The sequence below is a fragment of the Limanda limanda genome, chromosome 18 (genome assembly GCF_963576545.1).
Source record: "Limanda limanda chromosome 18, fLimLim1.1, whole genome shotgun sequence".
Lineage (NCBI taxonomy): Eukaryota > Metazoa > Chordata > Actinopteri > Pleuronectiformes > Pleuronectidae > Limanda > Limanda limanda.
In genome coordinates, this window is record NC_083653.1 from 163,307 (window position 1) to 181,340 (window position 18,034).

General features: G+C 45.8%; 2 protein-coding genes across 2 annotated transcripts; one reads left to right on the forward strand and one right to left on the reverse strand.

Annotated features, from left to right (window-relative positions):
- Positions 1-882: 882 nt before the first annotated feature.
- LOC133024192 (C-1-tetrahydrofolate synthase, cytoplasmic-like) lies at positions 883-10,461 on the forward strand. The gene is made up of 12 exons (XM_061091186.1): positions 883-930; positions 4,170-4,272; positions 4,359-4,443; positions 4,873-4,932; positions 5,236-5,289; positions 6,007-6,143; positions 6,241-6,341; positions 6,587-6,723; positions 9,409-9,520; positions 9,709-9,836; positions 9,920-9,990; positions 10,118-10,461. Exons 2-11 carry the CDS (start codon positions 4,172-4,174, stop codon positions 9,959-9,961), a joined length of 957 nt encoding a protein of 318 aa, XP_060947169.1. The 5' UTR covers positions 883-930; positions 4,170-4,171; the 3' UTR covers positions 9,962-9,990; positions 10,118-10,461.
- Positions 10,462-11,849: 1,388 nt separating this feature from the next.
- Positions 11,850-13,263, reverse strand: zbtb25 (zinc finger and BTB domain containing 25). Its single transcript, XM_061091902.1, has 2 exons — positions 13,091-13,263; positions 11,850-13,011 (listed from the first exon to the last, which is right to left on the reverse strand). Exons 1-2 carry the CDS (start codon positions 13,258-13,260, stop codon positions 11,850-11,852), a joined length of 1,332 nt encoding a protein of 443 aa, XP_060947885.1. The 5' UTR covers positions 13,261-13,263.
- Between the last annotated feature and the right edge of the window lie 4,771 nt (positions 13,264-18,034).

Sequence of the window (18,034 nt, forward strand, 5' to 3'; positions counted from 1 at the left end):
AGATGGTTTGTCCCTGGTCAGATGGTTTGTTCCTGGTCAGATGGTTTGTTCCTGGTCAGATGGTTTGTTCCTGGTCAGATGGTTTGTCCCTGGTCAGATGGTTTGTCCCTGGGCAGATGGTTTGTCCCTGGTCAGATGGTTTGTCCCTGGTCAGATGGTTTGTTCCTGGTCAGATGGTTTGTTCCTGGTCAGATGGTTTGTTCCTGGTCAGATGGTTTGTCCCTGGTCAGATGGTTTGTCCCTGGTCAGATGGTTTGTCCCTGGGCAGATGGTTTGTCCCTGGTCAGATGGTTTGTCCCTGGTCAGATGGTTTGTCCCTGGGCAGATGGTTTGTCCCTGGGCAGATGGTTTGTTCCTGGTCAGATGGTTTGTTCCTGGTCAGATGGTTTGTCCCTGGTCAGATGGTTTGTCCCGGGTATTTTCACAACCTCTAAAATCGAACTCTAATCATTCAATCCGTTAAGAAGAAGCGAAACAAACCAAAGACCCCGATCGTCTTCCTCATCCAAGACTTATAATACATGTTCTATATCTTATTATTATCACACAAGTGGTTACTTTAAAACAAACATTTTATATTTCTAGTTTATCAAAGTCCATCATTACAAAAAGAGACAGCAAGGCTAATTTTATATCATTTTTTACATCACTTTTGTGTAAATATACAAAACAATATACAGTATGGAAATAAAAAAATAATGCATCATGGGAAATAATCATTTATTTCCCATTGAGCTTCTGCACTATCGCTCCTGACAGCTGGTTAAAGAAAAAAAAGTTTGTGTAAACATCACTCCCCAAAACTCTGCAATCTGATTGGCTGAGGGAAGTTTGATCTTTGATCCCCCCCTCACATGTGTGTGTGTGTGTGTGTGTGTGTGTGTGTGTGTGTGTGTGTGAGCAGTCACCCAGTCGCTCTTCATCTCTCAGGTAACACGATGTTTCTCTGTTTCTGTCAGATTGTTGAACATGTGTGTCTTTTTGTCTGTGTATGTGCATTATTTGTTTGTTTTTGTGTGTGTATTATTTGTTTGTGTGAATGCCTGTGTGTGTGTGTGTGCATATACTATTTGTGTGTGTTCGTTAGTGTGCTCCAGTAAACACATAAACATAAAACGGAATTCTATGTAAATATCTGTTCATCAGTGATCAGTACTCAATAAAGTTATAATTTATTAACTACCTCTGTTGAGGTAATTTAAATCTTCAATATAAATCAATTCAAATCAAAAGTGATGACATGTGAGAGTTAATCGATCAATAATCAAACAATTATATTCATATCAGGATAAGAGAAGTTATGTGTGGCGTGGGTAAGTGTGCACGTGTACACACATGCACACATCTGAGTTTGTGTTGTAAGGGGGGGGGGTTAGGGTTTTATACACATGTATAATGTCCTGATCAATAATCACCAATAAAACAAATCATATCTCATATAATCAAACAGTTAAAAAATGAAGCAAGATTTGTGGTCATCAGGTTTAACTCATAGTTTTCAGTTCTATGAAGCTCGTCACTTGTTATCAGGTAAATCACCACGGTAACTTCAGACCTTATTAAGCTCCGCCCACTGACCAATCCCTTCCCTTGAACCATGACATCATGTTCTTAGAGGATCCGTGGAGCTGGTGTGGTTCGAGTCTCTGAGGAGGACCAGGGTCTTCAGAGGAGGACCAGGGTCTTCAGAGGAGGACCAGGGTCTTCAGAGGAGGACCAGGGTCTTCAGAGGAGGACCAGGGTCTTCTGAGGAGGACCAGGGTCTTCTGAGGAGGACCAGGGTCTCCTGAGGAGGACCAGGGTCTTCAGAGACCCACAAGATCCTCTGAGCTCCTCTTTTGTGTTTCTGAAAGATCTAGATTCTCCTCAGAGGATGAACCTCTGTCAGCTGCTGGAGCCCAACAGAACCAGCCTGACCCGTAAAGTGCTCCCAGTCCAACAGAACCAGCCTGACCCGTAAAGTGCTCCCAGTCCCACAGAACCAGCTTGACCAGTAAAGTGCTCCCAGTCCCACAGAACCGTCCTGACCCGTAAAGTGCTCCCAGTCCCACAGAACCAGCCTGACCCGTAAAGTGCTCCCAGTCCCACAGAACCAGCTTGACCAGTAAAGTGCTCCCAGTCCCACAGAACCAGCCTGACCCGTAAAGTGCTCCCAGTCCCACAGAACCAGCCTGACCCGTAAAGTGCTCCCAGTCCAACAGAACCAGCCTGACCTGTAAAGTGCTCCCAGTCCCACAGAACCAGTCTGACCCATAAAGTGCTCCCAGTCCCACAGAACCAGCCTGACCCGTAAAGTGCTCCCAGTCCCACAGAACCAGTCTGACCCGTAAAGTGCTCCCAGTACCACAGAACCAGTCTGACCCGTAAAGTGCTCCCAGTCCCACAGAACCAGCCTGACCCGTAAAGTGCTCCCAGCCCCACAGAACCAGTCTGACCCGAAAAGTGCTCCCAGTCCCACAGAACCAGCCTGACCCGTAAAGTGCTCCCAGTCCCACAGAACCAGCCTGACCCGTAAAGTGCTCCCAGTCCCACAGAACCAGCCTGACCTGTAAAGAGCTCCCAGTCCCACAGAACAAGTCTGACCAGTAAAGTGCTCCCAGTCCCACAGAACCAGCCCGACCCGTAAAGAGCTCCCATTCCAACAGAACCAGTCTGACCCGTAAAGTGCTCCCAGTCCCACAGAACCAGTCTGACCAGTAAAGTGCTCCCAGTCCAACAGAACCAGTCTGACCCGTAAAGTGCTCCCAGTCCCACAGAACCAGTCTGACCCGTAAAGTGCTCCCAGTCCAACAGAACCAGTCTGACCCGTAAAGTGCTCCCAGTCCCACAGAACCAATCTGACCCGTAAAGTGCTCCCAGTCCCACAGAACCAGCCTGACCCGTAAAGTGCTCCCAGTCCCACAGAACCAGCCTGACCCGTAAAGTGCTCCCAGTCCAACAGAACCAGCCTGACCTGTAAAGTGCTCCCAGTCCCACAGAACCAGTCTGACCCATAAAGTGCTCCCAGTCCCACAGAACCAGCCTGACCCGTAAAGTGCTCCCAGTCCCACAGAACCAGTCTGACCCGTAAAGTGCTCCCAGTACCACAGAACCAGTCTGACCCGTAAAGTGCTCCCAGTCCCACAGAACCAGCCTGACCCGTAAAGTGCTCCCAGCCCCACAGAACCAGTCTGACCCGAAAAGTGCTCCCAGTCCCACAGAACCAGCCTGACCCGTAAAGTGCTCCCAGTCCCACAGAACCAGCCTGACCCGTAAAGTGCTCCCAGTCCCACAGAACCAGCCTGACCTGTAAAGAGCTCCCAGTCCCACAGAACCAGTCTGACCAGTAAAGTGCTCCCAGTCCCACAGAACCAGCCCGACCCGTAAAGAGCTCCCATTCCAACAGAACCAGTCTGACCCGTAAAGTGCTCCCAGTCCCACAGAACCAGTCTGACCAGTAAAGTGCTCCCAGTCCAACAGAACCAGTCTGACCCGTAAAGTGCTCCCAGTCCCACAGAACCAGTCTGACCCGTAAAGTGCTCCCAGTCCAACAGAACCAGTCTGACCCGTAAAGTGCTCCCAGTCCCACAGAACCAATCTGACCCGTAAAGTGCTCCCAGTCCCACAGAACCAGCCTGACCCGTAAAGTGCTCCCAGTCCCACAGAACCAGCCTGACCCGTAAAGTGCTCCCAGTCACACAGAACCAGTCTGACCGGTAAAGTGCATCCAGTCCGACAGAACCAGTCTGACCTGTAAAGTGCTCCCAGTCCCACAGAACCAGTCTGACCCGTAAAGTGCTCCCAGTCCCACAGACTGCAGCTGCTTCACTTACTGGTACTGATGCACTGGGAGTGTAAGAGGAGGAGAACCTCACATACTTTAATACTGTGATCCTTTAAGTAGAAGTAACAGTTTGATCCTCGTTGTGAAATATGAGTCTCTGCTGTCAGTCAAACTTGTCTGTGATTGGTCATATGCAGTAAGCCGCACCCCTTATAGGTGCACATGGTCATATCTTGCTGAGGAAAACCTAAGTTAAATTAAGGAGTTGATAACCAGACTGTGATTGATATGTTGAACTTGCTTCGTGTTGCATTGTTCACGTGTGTGACATGTGTTGGTTCGGGTCTATTCTCTGTGGGGGGGCCGGGGCTGATTGCACATTTCTAATGAGCCCCCCCTCTGTCAGTCATGTTGTCATCAGGCCCCCACTTCATGCGTCTCGCAGCCTCCGGTTGCTTAGGAAGCAGCCGCTCCATAGCAACCATCATTTCTGGCAAAGAGATGTCAAAGTGAGTCCACATCCCACTTTGTCCCACTTTGTCCCACTTTGTTCCAGTGTCAGGTGTTAAAGAGTTGACCCTTGACCTCTGTGCAGGTTGTTGAGAGAGAGGCTGAAGAAGGAGGTGCAGAAGATGACGAGCGAGTTCTCGGGGTTCAAACCCGGTTTGTTGGTTCTTCAGGTAAATTTAATTTTTACCTCCACTCAGAACGTGAAAGCCCCCGCCCCCCCCCCCCCTTATTATTTTAATTGTTAGAATTAAATTAAATTCAATATACATTACCTTAAGGTACTTTACATATAAGTTATTATTTTTTCATGTGACTGTTATATATAAGTTGATGATTACACACACAGCCTGCTGGGGGCAGACCGTCTGATTCGTTCACTTCCGCTGAAAGGAAACTGTCAGTGTTACAGTTGAACTCTGCCCAATTCAACGTGGAGCTTTCATTTATTTGTTCCTCCTGAACTGGAACGTTTTCAGACAATCCAGGTGTTCAGGTCACATGGGCGGTTTCCTGTCCATCCTCCATCTTGTTTTCATGGACACAGCTGTGAAATGGCGTGGACGACAGGAAGCAGTAATGTCTGTCACACTGTGTTGCAGGTGGGAGACAGAGACGACTCCAACTTGTACATCAGCACCAAACTGAAGGCTGCGGCTCAGGTGAGGTGCTGAGACTCCGCCCCCTCTGCTGGGTCCCTAAACCCTGAAATGAAAAATGAAACTACATCCGTGCAACGTGCTTAAAGAATGACATCATCAGTGGGAACCAATGAGTAGGGACAGTGTTAAGTGACGCACCAACTGTGTGAACATAAGATTCATGGTCCCCTCAAGATGAATCACATGTTAAACTGAACCAGTCAAACGTCTCTTCAGTCACACATGTGGTTTCCCTTCTGCAGCCCCCCGAATATATGCATATGGATTTTTGCAGGTTTAACATTTTCACTTTGTCGTCTGCAGATTGGAATTGATGCGAAACACGTGAGGCTTCCGAACACGGCAACGCAACACGAGGTCAGTGACCAACACGCAACATCCTCCATCACTTTGTGTTTTTACCAGAAACACGTCTGACCAATCAACCATTTATTTTTTTCATCATTTAAATGGAAATATAACAATAAGTGTCACAATAAAACAAAATAAAAACAATTATTTAATTCAATTCAATTCAATGCCTCTATTATCATTGTACAGTGCACAACAGAATTAAGTGTCTCCAGTGTATCACACATATACCCACACATAAAATACAGTGGATCACATACACACATACAAATAAATAAGTTAAAATAAACAAGTTAAAAGTCAAGAGTTAGAAATTCAATTGCACAAGTTCTGTATTGCACTATACAAAATGTGTCACACGATGGCAGTGAATGCACATACTTGATTATTTCACAGTTTTGTGGACTTTTGAGCAGAATTTAGTTATTTAATTGTACCTGGATAGAAACTGTTCGGGAACCTGGAAGTGCGTTTTTTTAAAGACCTGTAGCGCCTCCCAGAGGACAGCAGAGTAAAGAAGTGTTGACCCGATGGGGCGGGTCCCTGGACTCATTGAAATTGATCAATTCTGAAAACGCCACACTCCTATATGAACATATGTTAAATGTATTTTTCGGCTCAACCACAAACGGATATTGAATTATATTTATTAAAAAAATATTGAAAAGGGTCCCACTTCAGGTGTCCTGTTGTCTGTTTCCTGATAACTGCTTCCTGTATCAGGTCCTGCAGAGCATCATGTCGGTGAACGAGAACCGCTCCATTCACGGTTTGATCGTGCAGCTTCCTCTGGACTCTGTGAACGCCATCGACACCGAACTCATCATCAACGCTGTGTCTCCAGAGAAAGACGTGGACGGGTGAGTCTGCACAGGAAGTGACATCATCTGCAAACTGACTTTTAACACTAACACTAACTGTGTGTGTGTGTGTGTGTGTGTGTGTGTGTTTGTGTAGTCTGACTTGTATAAATGCAGGGAAGTTGTCTCGAGGTGAACTCAACGACTGTTTCCTCCCGTGTACACCGAGAGGCTGCATGGAGCTGATCAGACATACAGGTCGTACATTCATATAAAGAGGATCAGTGACTGTATTTAAAGAGGATCAGTGACTGTATATAAAGATGATCAGTGACTGTATATAAAGATGATCAGTGACTGTATATAAAGATGATCAGTGACTGTATATAAAGATGATCAGTGACTGTATATAAAGATGATCAGTGACTGTATATAAAGATGATCAGTGACTGTATATAAAGATGATCAGTGACTGTATATAAAGACTGTGACTTCCTGTGCAGGCGTTACCGTGGCAGGATCATCCGCGGTGGTGATTGGTCGAAGTAAAATCGTTGGTGCTCCAATGCATGACCTGTTGCTGTGGAATCATGCCACCGTGACCACCTGTCACTCAAAGACAAGAGACCTACCTGAGCAGGTGATGATGTGTTTCCTGTGTGATGATGATGTGTTTCCTGTGTGATGATGATGTGTTTCCTGTGTGATGATGATGTGTTTCCTGTGTGATGATGATGTGTTTCCTGTGTGATGATGATGTGCTTCCTGTGTGATGATGATGTGTTTCCTGTGTGATGATGATGTGTTTCCTGTGTGATGATGATGTGCTTCCTGTGTGATGATGATGTGTTTCCTGTGTGATGATGATGTGTTTCCTGTGTGACGATGATGTGTTTCCTGTGTGACGATGATGTGTTTCCTGTGTGACGATGATGTGTTTCCTGTGTGATGATGATGTGTTTCCTGTGTGATAATGTGTTTCCTGTGTGACGATGATGTGTTTCCTGTGTGACGATGATGTGTTTCCTGTGTGATGACGATGTGTTTCCTGTGTGATGATGATGTGTTTCCTGTGTGATAATGTGTTTCCTGTGTGACGATGATGTGTTTCCTGTGTGACGATGATGTGTTTCCTGTGTGATGACGATGTGTTTCCTGTGTGATGATGATGTGTTTCCTGTGTGATGATGATGTGTTTCCTGTGTGACGATGATGTGTTTCCTGTGTGATGATGATGTGTTTCCTGTGTGACGATGATGTGTTTCCTGTGTGATGATGATGTGTTTCCTGTGTGATGATGTTGTGTTTCCTGTGTGATGATGATGTGTTTCCTGTGTGATGATGATGTGTTTCCTGTGTGACGATGATGTGTTTCCTGTGTGATGATGTGTTTCCTGTGTGATGATGATGTGTTTCCTGTGTGACGATGATGTGTTTCCTGTGTGACGATGATGTGTTTCCTGTGTGATGATGATGTGTTTCCTGTGTGACGATGATGTGTTTCCTGTGTGACGATGATGTGTTTCCTGTGTGATGATGATGTGTTTCCTGTGTGATGATGATGTGCTTCCTGTGTGAGTGTTTCCTGTGTGATGATGATGTGTTTCCTGTGTGATGATGATGTGTTTCCTGTGTGATGATGATGTGTTTCCTGTGTGATGATGATGTGTTTCCTGTGTGATGATGATGTGCTTCCTGTGTGAGTGTTTCCTGTGTGATGATGATGTGTTTCCTGTGTGATGATGATGTGCTTCCTGTGTGAGTGTTTCCTGTGTGATGATGATGTGTTTCCTGTGTGATGATGATGTGTTTCCTGTGTGATGATGATGTGCTTCCTGTGTGAGTGTTTCCTGTGTGACGATGATGTGTTTCCTGTGTGACGATGATGTGTTTCCTGTGTGACGATGATGTGTTTCCTGTGTGACGATGATGTGTTTCCTGTGTGATGATGATGTGTTTCCTGTGTGACGATGATGTGTTTCCTGTGTGACGATGATGTGTTTCCTGTGTGACGATGATGTGTTTCCTGTGTGACGATGATGTGTTTCCTGTGTGATGATGATGTGTTTCCTGTGTGACGATGATGTGTTTCCTGTGTGATGATGATGTGTTTCCTGTGTGATGATGATGTGTTTCCTGTGTGATGATGTGTTTCCTGTGTGATGATGATGTGTTTCCTGTGTGACGATGATGTGTTTCCTGTGTGACGATGATGTGTTTCCTGTGTGATGATGATGTGTTTCCTGTGTGACGATGATGTGTTTCCTGTGTGACGATGATGTGTTTCCTGTGTGATGATGATGTGTTTCCTGTGTGATGATGATGTGCTTCCTGTGTGAGTGTTTCCTGTGTGATGATGATGTGTTTCCTGTGTGATGATGATGTGCTTCCTGTGTGAGTGTTTCCTGTGTGATGATGATGTGTTTCCTGTGTGATGATGATGTGTTTCCTGTGTGATGATGATGTGCTTCCTGTGTGAGTGTTTCCTGTGTGATGATGATGTGTTTCCTGTGTGATGATGATGTGTTTCCTGTGTGATGATGATGTGTTTCCTGTGTGATGATGATGTGCTTCCTGTGTGAGTGTTTCCTGTGTGATGATGATGTGTTTCCTGTGTGATGATGATGTGTTTCCTGTGTGATGATGATGTGTTTCCTGTGTGATGATGATGTGTTTCCTGTGTGATGATGATGTGTTTCCTGTGTGATGATGATGTGTTTCCTGTGTGAGTGTTTCCTGTGTGATGATGATGTGTTTCCTGTGTGATGATGATGTGTTTCCTGTGTGATGACGATGTGTTTCCTGTGTGATGATGATGTGTTTCCTGTGTGATGACGATGTGTTTCCTGTGTGAGTGTTTCCTGTGTGATGATGATGTGTTTCCTGTGTGATGATGATGTGTTTCCTGTGTGACGATGATGTGTTTCCTGTGTGACGATGTGTTTCCTGTGTGACGATGATGTGTTACCTGTGTGACGATGATGTGTTTCCTGTGTGATGATGTGCTTCCTGTGTGATGATGATGTGTTTCCTGTGTGATGATGTGTTTCCTGTGTGATGACGATGTGTTTCCTGTGTGACGATGATGTGTTTCCTGTGTGACGATGATGTGTTTCCTGTGTGATGATGATGTGTTTCCTGTGTGATGATGTGTTTCCTGTGTGATGATGATGTGTTTCCTGTGTGACGATGATGTGTTTCCTGTGTGATGATGATGTGTTTCCTGTGTGACGATGATGTGTTTCCTGTGTGATGATGATGTGTTTCCTGTGTGATGATGATGTGCTTCCTGTGTGATGATGATGTGCTTCCTGTGTGTGTACAGGTGAGTAGGGCTGACATCCTGGTGGTGGGAGCAGGTAAAGCGGAGATGATCAGAGGAGAGTGGCTGAAAGAAGGAGCTGTGGTCATTGACTGTGGAATCAACCACATACCTGGTACACACTACTACACACTACTACACACTACTACACACTGCTACACACCGATACTTTTTTCTACATGTTTGTGTTCGACCAGAGTCGAGGTTTATGTTATTGATTAATATCAATAACTGATCAGTCATGGTGAGTTTTGTTCTCTGACCCTCATGACGACTGTGTGGGACCTTTGACTTCTGTCACAGATCCAACAAAGGAGAGCGGTAAACGTGTGGTCGGAGACGTCCACTATGCCTCAGCCTCTCAGAGAGCAGGATTCATCACACCTGTCCCAGGAGGGGTGGGGCCGATGACGGTGGCCATGCTCATGGAGGCATGTTTGGTTTGTTTGTGTCATTATATTGTTTTGATTTCTGGATTCAGATGTGAGATGATATTTCGTTGGTTTTGTTGCAGAACACGGTGCAGAGCACGCGTCGGTTCCTCAAACACGACTGAACTGAATCCACTTCACAGGAAACATGAAGGTGATGAGACGCTCGTTTCATTTCACTACTTAAAGTTTTCCTGATCATTTTTATATCAGTGAATGTATGTGAATGGCAGAGTGTCGCCCCCTGCTGGACAATGCTCACATTTAGTCTTTGCCTGCAGGTGGACAGGTGTGGACAGGTGTGGACAAGACGACGCCCTCTGTCTCCACAGATTTGAATAAACATCCTGTTTCACCTCATCAGTCAAAAAAACTAACGTGTTTTACTTATGTAGTCATATGTAAAGTAAATTGAGTAATTGGAATTTTGCATTTCGTATGTGACGATTGCAGGAACAGACTTGTTTATCTAAAAGGGAAACTCTGGGTTAACTTATGGATTTCACTCCAGGGGTTTTGTTTGTAAATGAAGCCAGGATGTCCCCCACCCTAATAAAACATCAGAGAAGGTAATGTATAGCTTCCTTTCCCTTGTGGGAGGGGCCTATGCGTTATACGAGCACAACTCTCATGTCTGTTACTCACTCATTGAACAGGTAATTTCAGCTGATGTGTATTTTGAGTCCATCTGCAGATGAAGGATTAAACTGTTTGAATGAAGGATTCACAGAAGATTGCCGCCACAAATACATAAACATTCGCTGTGTTGCCATGGCAGCAGCGTTCATCGTAAACAGACAACATTCTCAAGATGTCTCCTTCACACTCTTTGGTCTTTGGACCAAATGTCAGCTGGATCTGCTTTTGTGAAGTTGGGAAAAGATATAATCAAGTTAGAAGAATACATCGCAGTATAAAATAAGCAATTTATTTTTGCCTATAGGGGGCGCTATGATTGAGTGCCGGCATGTAGATGTGTTCAAGCCAGGACTTTTATCAAACATGAAGTTTGGTGCAGATTGAGTTATGTCCACTGAAGTTACAACTTCCTCTTTCACAGCGAAAAAAAATACTCAGTTTCCCAGCATGCTACTGGTCTGTTCTCTGCTGACACATGCAGGTCAGAATCTGTTACTGCAGCCAGGTCCACAGATAATGTGTTTCAGGAGGAGCGTTCACTCTAATAAGGATTGTTAACAAACATTTGAGCCGAGTCTTGGTTCCACATGTGAACATGAACAGAAACGATGAGCTGAACACTCGTCAAAAACGTCACTAACTATTTAATATAACGTTTAATGAACCTTTTGTTTGTTTTTGTTGTGTGTTTTATTGTGTCTGAATGTCCTCAGTCGCACTGTGATTGGTGGAAAAAGACGTTTATTGACAAACTTATTTACGATGAAAAACAGACGATTGTTGAAAACACGTCAACCTGTGATTTTTTTTCCAGTGAAACACAAAGACGACGTCACTACTGAGCAATCAGACATTCAGAGATCAATATCAACTGTAAAATCAAAGTGACGACAAAGTAACATTAAAGGACCACTGCTTTCGAATAACTACTTCAAAATAAAGCAAAATCTCATTAGAAAAAGGAAACAGGAAAAATCAAACGTATGCTCCTATACAGGAGCTGAATTTCAAAGTAAAACTGACTGTCTTTTCACATTAAAAGCACGACAGTTGTTTGTGTGTAAGGTTTGTCTAAATGTAATTAGAGTGAACATCAAAGACACAACATTCGCTCTCCTGTGATTGGTCTTGAAACTTCAGAGCCAATCAGAGCTGTCGTTTCCTCAGTGCCACTCTGCAGCAGCTGATTGATTGATTGATTGATTGATTGACTTTCACTGATGAAATAAGCAGCTGCTGACGTTAGCGCTTATCATCCACTCGCACACACACCTGCAATGGCAAAGAATCCCCTCCAGGCTTGTCTTTTCACTCTGTGTGCTCAGTAACGCCACCATGTGGTGAAGAATGTATCTATGACATCACCTGATGACATCACTCCACGGGCACGCCATCCACGCTCTCCTGAGAGATCTCAGAGTCCAGGGAGTAGCAGGAGCTGCCATTGTCCTGAGTGTCTCTGTTTGTCTCCTCAGGACCAGCGCCAGCAGGTGGAGCCCCGCCTCCTCCGCCGGGCTCAGCCACGCCCTCACAGAAGTGGGCGGAGGCCTGGAAGAGCTGGCTGCAGAGGCGGTTGTAGCGGTGGTAGCGGGACGGTTTGCCGGTGTGGGTGTACATGTGCTCCTGCAGCTGGCTCTTGTGGGGGAAGCGCAGGCTGCAGACGGCGCAGGCGATCTTACGTTTACGGGAGTGCAGGGCGGCGGGGGTGGGGCTGCTCCCCCCTCCCCCCCCTCGACTCCTCCTCAGCTCAGCAGCCAGCTGATTGGCCAGCGCCTGGCTCTGCCTCAGCGCCTCTTCCAGACATCCAGCGTCCAGCTGTTCTTGGCCCCCCCGTGGCCTTTCTTCGACACTGGCGTTGAGTTGTCTCCCGTGCGACGCCCCCTCCATCAGGTGGGCGGGCTCGAGGGCGTGGCTGAAGAGATGCTCGCGGAGGTCCTCGGGGGACAAGCAGCGCTCTCCACAGCTGGGACACAGCAGGACTAGGGTCCGGTCTTTAAACAGGGGACTGGGACTGCTGCCCTGGGCTGGAGACGGGGATCCTGGCCCCGCCCCCTCCTCCCCCCCCCCGTCCGGCCCCTCCTCCTCCTCTACCCGCTCCTGCTTGATTCGAGACGAAATGTCAGAATCGTCTCCAGACGCCACAGAGCAGACGTTGCGCAGAGCCGAGGCGTGGCGGTCTGAAGGCACCCCCCCCAGTCCAACAGTGAGGGACAGTTGTGAGTGGGAGGAGCGTCCGTCCTCTGGGGCCCCTCGGGACACTGTGGTGGTCTTGGGGACTCCAGGCACATCCTTGTTGGCCAGCTGGGACGAGATCTGAATCCCGTACAGGTTGGACATACGGACCACGTCGGCGGTGGCGTCTGCGGCGCCTTCGTCTGGTTTCCGGCACAGCTGGTAGGCGTGAAGGAACTTGATGCCGTCTTGCAAGCGGCTCTGGTCCACTGGCTGTTTGGGACACATGCCAGTGTACATGATGTGCAGCAGGTAGCTGAAGACGTCCGGCTGGATGTCTGTGGGCTGGATCTTTATACACTCACTGAGGACAAACACCACACCATGAGGACGCAGCATTTCATGAAGTTACAGGTTAACTGTGAGAAAAACATCAGACTGACCTTGACTGGTGGATGAAGATCATCTTGAAGTAGTTGGAGAAGGCGGCCAGCACAGCTCGGTGAGCTTTGAAGTAGACGTTGCCGATAGCGACGGTGCAGTCGCACAGGAAGCCGAACTCTCTCTGAACGTTGAGTTGCTGCAGCAGGAAGAGGCTGTGAGACACCTCCATGACCCCGTCTGCAAAACAACAACACGTCCGACTCAAGACGGAAACCAGACACACCAAACAAAGATGTTGTGGTGACGGCCTCGATGACAGTCAGCGGTGATGGTGAAGTGGAGCCGTGGTATTCAAGTCTCGCCCATACACACTCTAGAGACCAATCAGGCTCAGTCTCATCTGTCAATCATGAGTCTCCGCCTGTTTTCATCAAATAACTGATTCAAACCAAACTGATCTGAAACACTTGAACAAACATCAGAGGATGAAGAACGACCTGAAACGACAGAAACGTCTTTGACAAACATTTATTTAATGTCTACTTTGATTTGTTAGTTTGGTTCATGTCCCATCTGCTCACCTGAAGGAGGGGGGGTGTATGTCCTGTACTGCAGGCAGCCACCAGGGGGCGATACAGGTAATTTGACTTCAGTTAATAAAATAGTTACAGGTTTCACGATAAGCCACAGTGAAATTCCTGATGGTTAGTGTTACCGTGGGAAATTTTAATTATCATTTTAACTTGTGGTAAAAAGTGTCCTGCATCGACCAGTCAGAAAGTCTCTGAGATGCAGGCGCAGCATTTGTTGTGTTTCATGACGGGTCAGGGTCAGGGTAAGGGTCAGGGTCAGGGTCAGGGTTAGGGTCAGGGTCAGGGTAAGGGTTAGGGGGCATGGGCAAAGTACGGCCCGCTGGGCTTTTTAATCCGGCCCGCCGAACTTGTCCAAATAATTTAAAAAAAAAAAAATTTAATTAAATTTTTTTTTTTTTTTAAACTAACAATTTAGTAGCACTTTAATGGCACGTACTTATAGCACTTTGTAGTTTCTCTTTATTTTTGAAGAAATTGTACTGTCTTGATTCTTGTTTTTCTGGGTTTGAACCCTCGGGGTTGAATGCACTTATTGTAAGTTGCTTTGGATAAAAGCGTCAGCTAAATTAAATTTGCCCGGGGGTGTGGTGTATCGGGCTCTAAAGGTCACATGATCTCCCTTCACTTGTTCCCTTTGCCCTGTGAGCCCTTCTGTAAAATGAGAGGATCAAGGAAACGAAAAGTAGACAATGAGTGCCGAGTGTTTAACACGGAGTCGACAACAAAATACTGTTTCACTGAAGTCCGATCGAAGGCTGTATGCCTGATATGAAGAGAAACTGTCGCAGTTTTCATGGAGTACAACATCAGCCGTCACTTTGCTACGAAGCATGCTAACTACGCTAGCAAGCAGTCAACACAAGAACGTGTGGCTGCAGCTCAGAGGTTTGCGACTAATTTACAGACTCAGCAACATTTTCTTCACAGACAAACTGCGATTAAAGAGTCATCTACCAAGGCATGTTTTTTGGGAGCATTCGAAATAGCAAAGGCTAGCAAGCCTTTCTCTGAAGACGGGTTCTTGTTAAATGGCAGATAAGTGCTTTGCTACTTGGTAAAGGCCAAATCCTTTCATGTAATGATTTTTCCATGTCATTTATATTAGTTCACAAAAACACTCCATCCATCTGTTCCTGGCCCCGCCCCTCTGTCAAATTTTGGAACCCATTGTGGCCCGCGAGTCAAAAAGTTTGCCCACCCCTGGGTTAGGGTCAGGGTCAGGTTAACCTAGGGCTGCTCGATTATGGAAAAAATCATAATCACGATTATTTTGGACAAAAACTAAATCACGATTATTCAAACGATTATTAATATGTGCCCTTATTTTTTTAAATGACTAACCTGAAGTACCAGTCACTTCCGGTTCCGGTAAACACCGATTACGGCTGCGTGTCTTATTCCTCCGTGAAACCATGCAGGATATCGGTGCCTGGTTATTCAAACCCTTAATGATGGCAACATTCTCCATAAAAACACTTTGTCCGGTTTGAACAGCCGGCGGCTGCGCGGCCGCTACACTGTGTGGTGCTGCTGCTCGTCGGATTCAAAGAGTCGATCACACGGGGCTGCCCCCCCCCCTCACTCTGCCGTTTTCCACTCGCGCTGTTTCTCTAAATACCTCCGGTCCCCACACACACAACTCGTCTCCTTCACTTCACAGCTGCTTGAGAGCGAGTGCCGGTCTGCGGGGGGGCGCTGAATGCTTTGGGGGAGGGACTGAAATGCGCATGCTCGTCTCTTTAGAAAAAAATGCCAAATAATCGTTTCAACTCGATTATAGCAGTTTGGAGATCGTTTGACCCAATAATCGTAATCACGATTATATTTCGATTAATTGAGCAGCCCTAGGTTAACCTGTCATAAAGGAGCAGCAGGGGAAGCTGTATCATCTCAGCTATCATCTCAGTTATCATCTCAGTTATCATCTCAGTTATCATCTCAGTATCTCGGGTCATAGCGAACATCTGCTCACATCCACTGGTGCCACATTGCTGTGATCAACAAACGCTGATATTAATCTGACATGTGGAGTCGACGTCTGCACGTAACAAGTTGTCGACCTTCAAAAGATTATGAAAATACTGTCAATAAATAATTTGTATTGATAATATATATCATGTCAAAATAAAGTTTGAAACTACTGTAGTTTGTGAATCAGTTACTTGTTTGAACAATAATGTGCTAATACTGATAATCGTGAGACAACATCTCAATCTGTTATTTACCTGTCAATCAATCTGACTGATTGATGATGTCATCGTTGCAGGCTGCTGAGGACCATCAAAGCCCCGCCTACTTACACACTGAGCTCAGGTGTAATGACATCATCACCGACAACACCTGGACAGCCACACACACACACACACAGATACACACTTACACGTACATACACACAAACACACACACACTTACACACACACACTGTGGGGGAACACCGGAAACGCTCGTGTCACCGAACAGCACGTCTAGCGCGTGCATGTCGTGTCGCGCGCATCAGGCTGCAGCCTCCATCCTCAGCAGCACGCGCACAGCCGCGTGCACACGCACCTCCTCGTTCACATCACACGCACACAGCCGCGTGCACACGCGTCTCCGCGCCATTCTGTCTGTGTGCACCGAGCACGCGCGCCGTTAATCACGCACTTACCGCAGATCGTCTCGTGCTGAAGCTGCGGTGCCTCTGATCCCGCAAAACCCCGCGTCACGTCTCGCGAGAGGAGGGGTCAAAGACTCACGTGACGCGTTTCCCTCCCGTTACTTTGATCAATAATCGATAATCAATCATGATGACGTCAGAGAGAGATGAACACAAATCAAATAGTTCATTGATTTCAATTGATTTAGTTTTATGAGAGTGAATCTATGTTAAATCAACAATAAGGATTATTATTACATAAGATATATAAATATATGTATATACAATATATCTACAGATGTATAAATGTATTTCCTTACACAGATACATAAATATATCTAGATATGTAAAGGTGTATTTATATAAACATATTATACAGATATATGAAATATATAATAATAATAATAATAATAATAATAATACATTTTAGTGGCTTTCACAGCACTCAAAGTCACAAACAAAAAACTTTGTATCAAAAGATCGATAAAGCATTATGTAGTTTGACCGAATGTAAAACATAGACTGAATGTCCCAGTTCAAAAAGATGGATTTGAAAATGTAGAGATGTTCCAGATGTCGGAGGGGAGGGAGATCCAGAGGAGGGCAGCAGAGCGTCCATGGTGGTCAAGCGGGCAGGTGGTACAGGTGAAGAGCACTGAGATTATAGACGAGCAGAATCTTAATGGAGCTGCTGATGCACAGGAGCCATGGATTAATTGCGGAGGTTCTGGAAATGATAAAGGTAGAGAAGCAATTTGTGAGGGATACCAAAGAGAAGAGAGTTACCGATGTAACCAGGGTGTGAGGGACGGGCAGAGGCCAGGGTTAGGGTTAGTTAGGGTTAGGGTTAGGGTTAGTTAGGGTTAGGGTTAGTTAGGGTTAGGGTTAGTTAGGGTTAGGGTTAGTTAGGGTTAGGGTTCGTTAGGGATAGGGTTCGTTAGGGTTAGTTAGGGTTAGGGTTAGTTAGGGTTAGGGTTAGTTAGGGTTAGGGTTAGTTAGGGTTAGGGTTAGGGTTAGTTAGGGTTAGGGTTAGTTAGGGTTAGGGTTAGTTAGGGTTAGGGTTCGTTAGGGTTAGGGTTCGTTAGGGTTAGTTAGGGTTAGGGTTAGTTAGGGTTAGGGTTAGGGTTCGTTAGGGTTAGGGTTCGTTACTGCTACGTAGATGAAGTGTGCTATCAAGGATGACACCCAGACTCTTAACCTGAGGGGGGGGACAAACTGAAAAATTATCAACAGTGAAGGAAAAATCTGTCTGGTGGGTTTGGTGCCAATAATGAAAACCTCGGTTTTATCACTGTTGAGTTTGAGCAAGTTGCAGGACAACAAGGAAGTAGATAGGTGATAAACAGAAGGGGACAGAACCCTGGGGAACATCAGCAGTGACTGGACACAACTGGTATTTGAAAGATTTGAGTTGGATGAGTGCGGCCAGAGAGAAATGATGTAAACCAGTCAAAGGTTTGTTGGTGATGGAGAATATTATGAGAGATGTTGTCTGCTCTCAGATGAGAAAACAGTCCGGAGTCATCGGTGATGTTTGTGTTCTATGGAGGGAAACCATAATTATTCAAAAAGGTTCTTGTCAGCTTGGTGAGCAGTTGAGATGCGACCGAGTCCCGGTAGAGAAGCATGTGATCGTTATTATTGATTTTATTTGCTCATTTAATATTTCGTTGTGCACAAGTCCAGTTTTCAGTAGATGGAGCCTGGTACTCTTGGTTTTTTATGTTTTAATATGGATAATTTTTTATACAATTAAACATAAAAAACTGTTTATT

Coding starts and splice junctions, on each gene's coding strand:
- LOC133024192 (XM_061091186.1), top strand. CDS start 4,172: ATGTTGTCATCAGGCCCCCACTTCATGCGTCTCGCAGCCTCCGGTTGC. Junction 9,521..9,708: donor TGGAATCAACCACATACCTG/GTACACACTACT, acceptor CTTCTGTCACAG/ATCCAACAAAGGAGAGCGGT. Junction 9,837..9,919: donor CGGTGGCCATGCTCATGGAG/GCATGTTTGGTT, acceptor GTTTTGTTGCAG/AACACGGTGCAGAGCACGCG.
- zbtb25 (XM_061091902.1), bottom strand. CDS start 13,260: ATGGAGGTGTCTCACAGCCTCTTCCTGCTGCAGCAACTCAACGTTCAG. Junction 13,012..13,090: donor ATCTTCATCCACCAGTCAAG/GTCAGTCTGATG, acceptor GTTTGTCCTCAG/TGAGTGTATAAAGATCCAGC.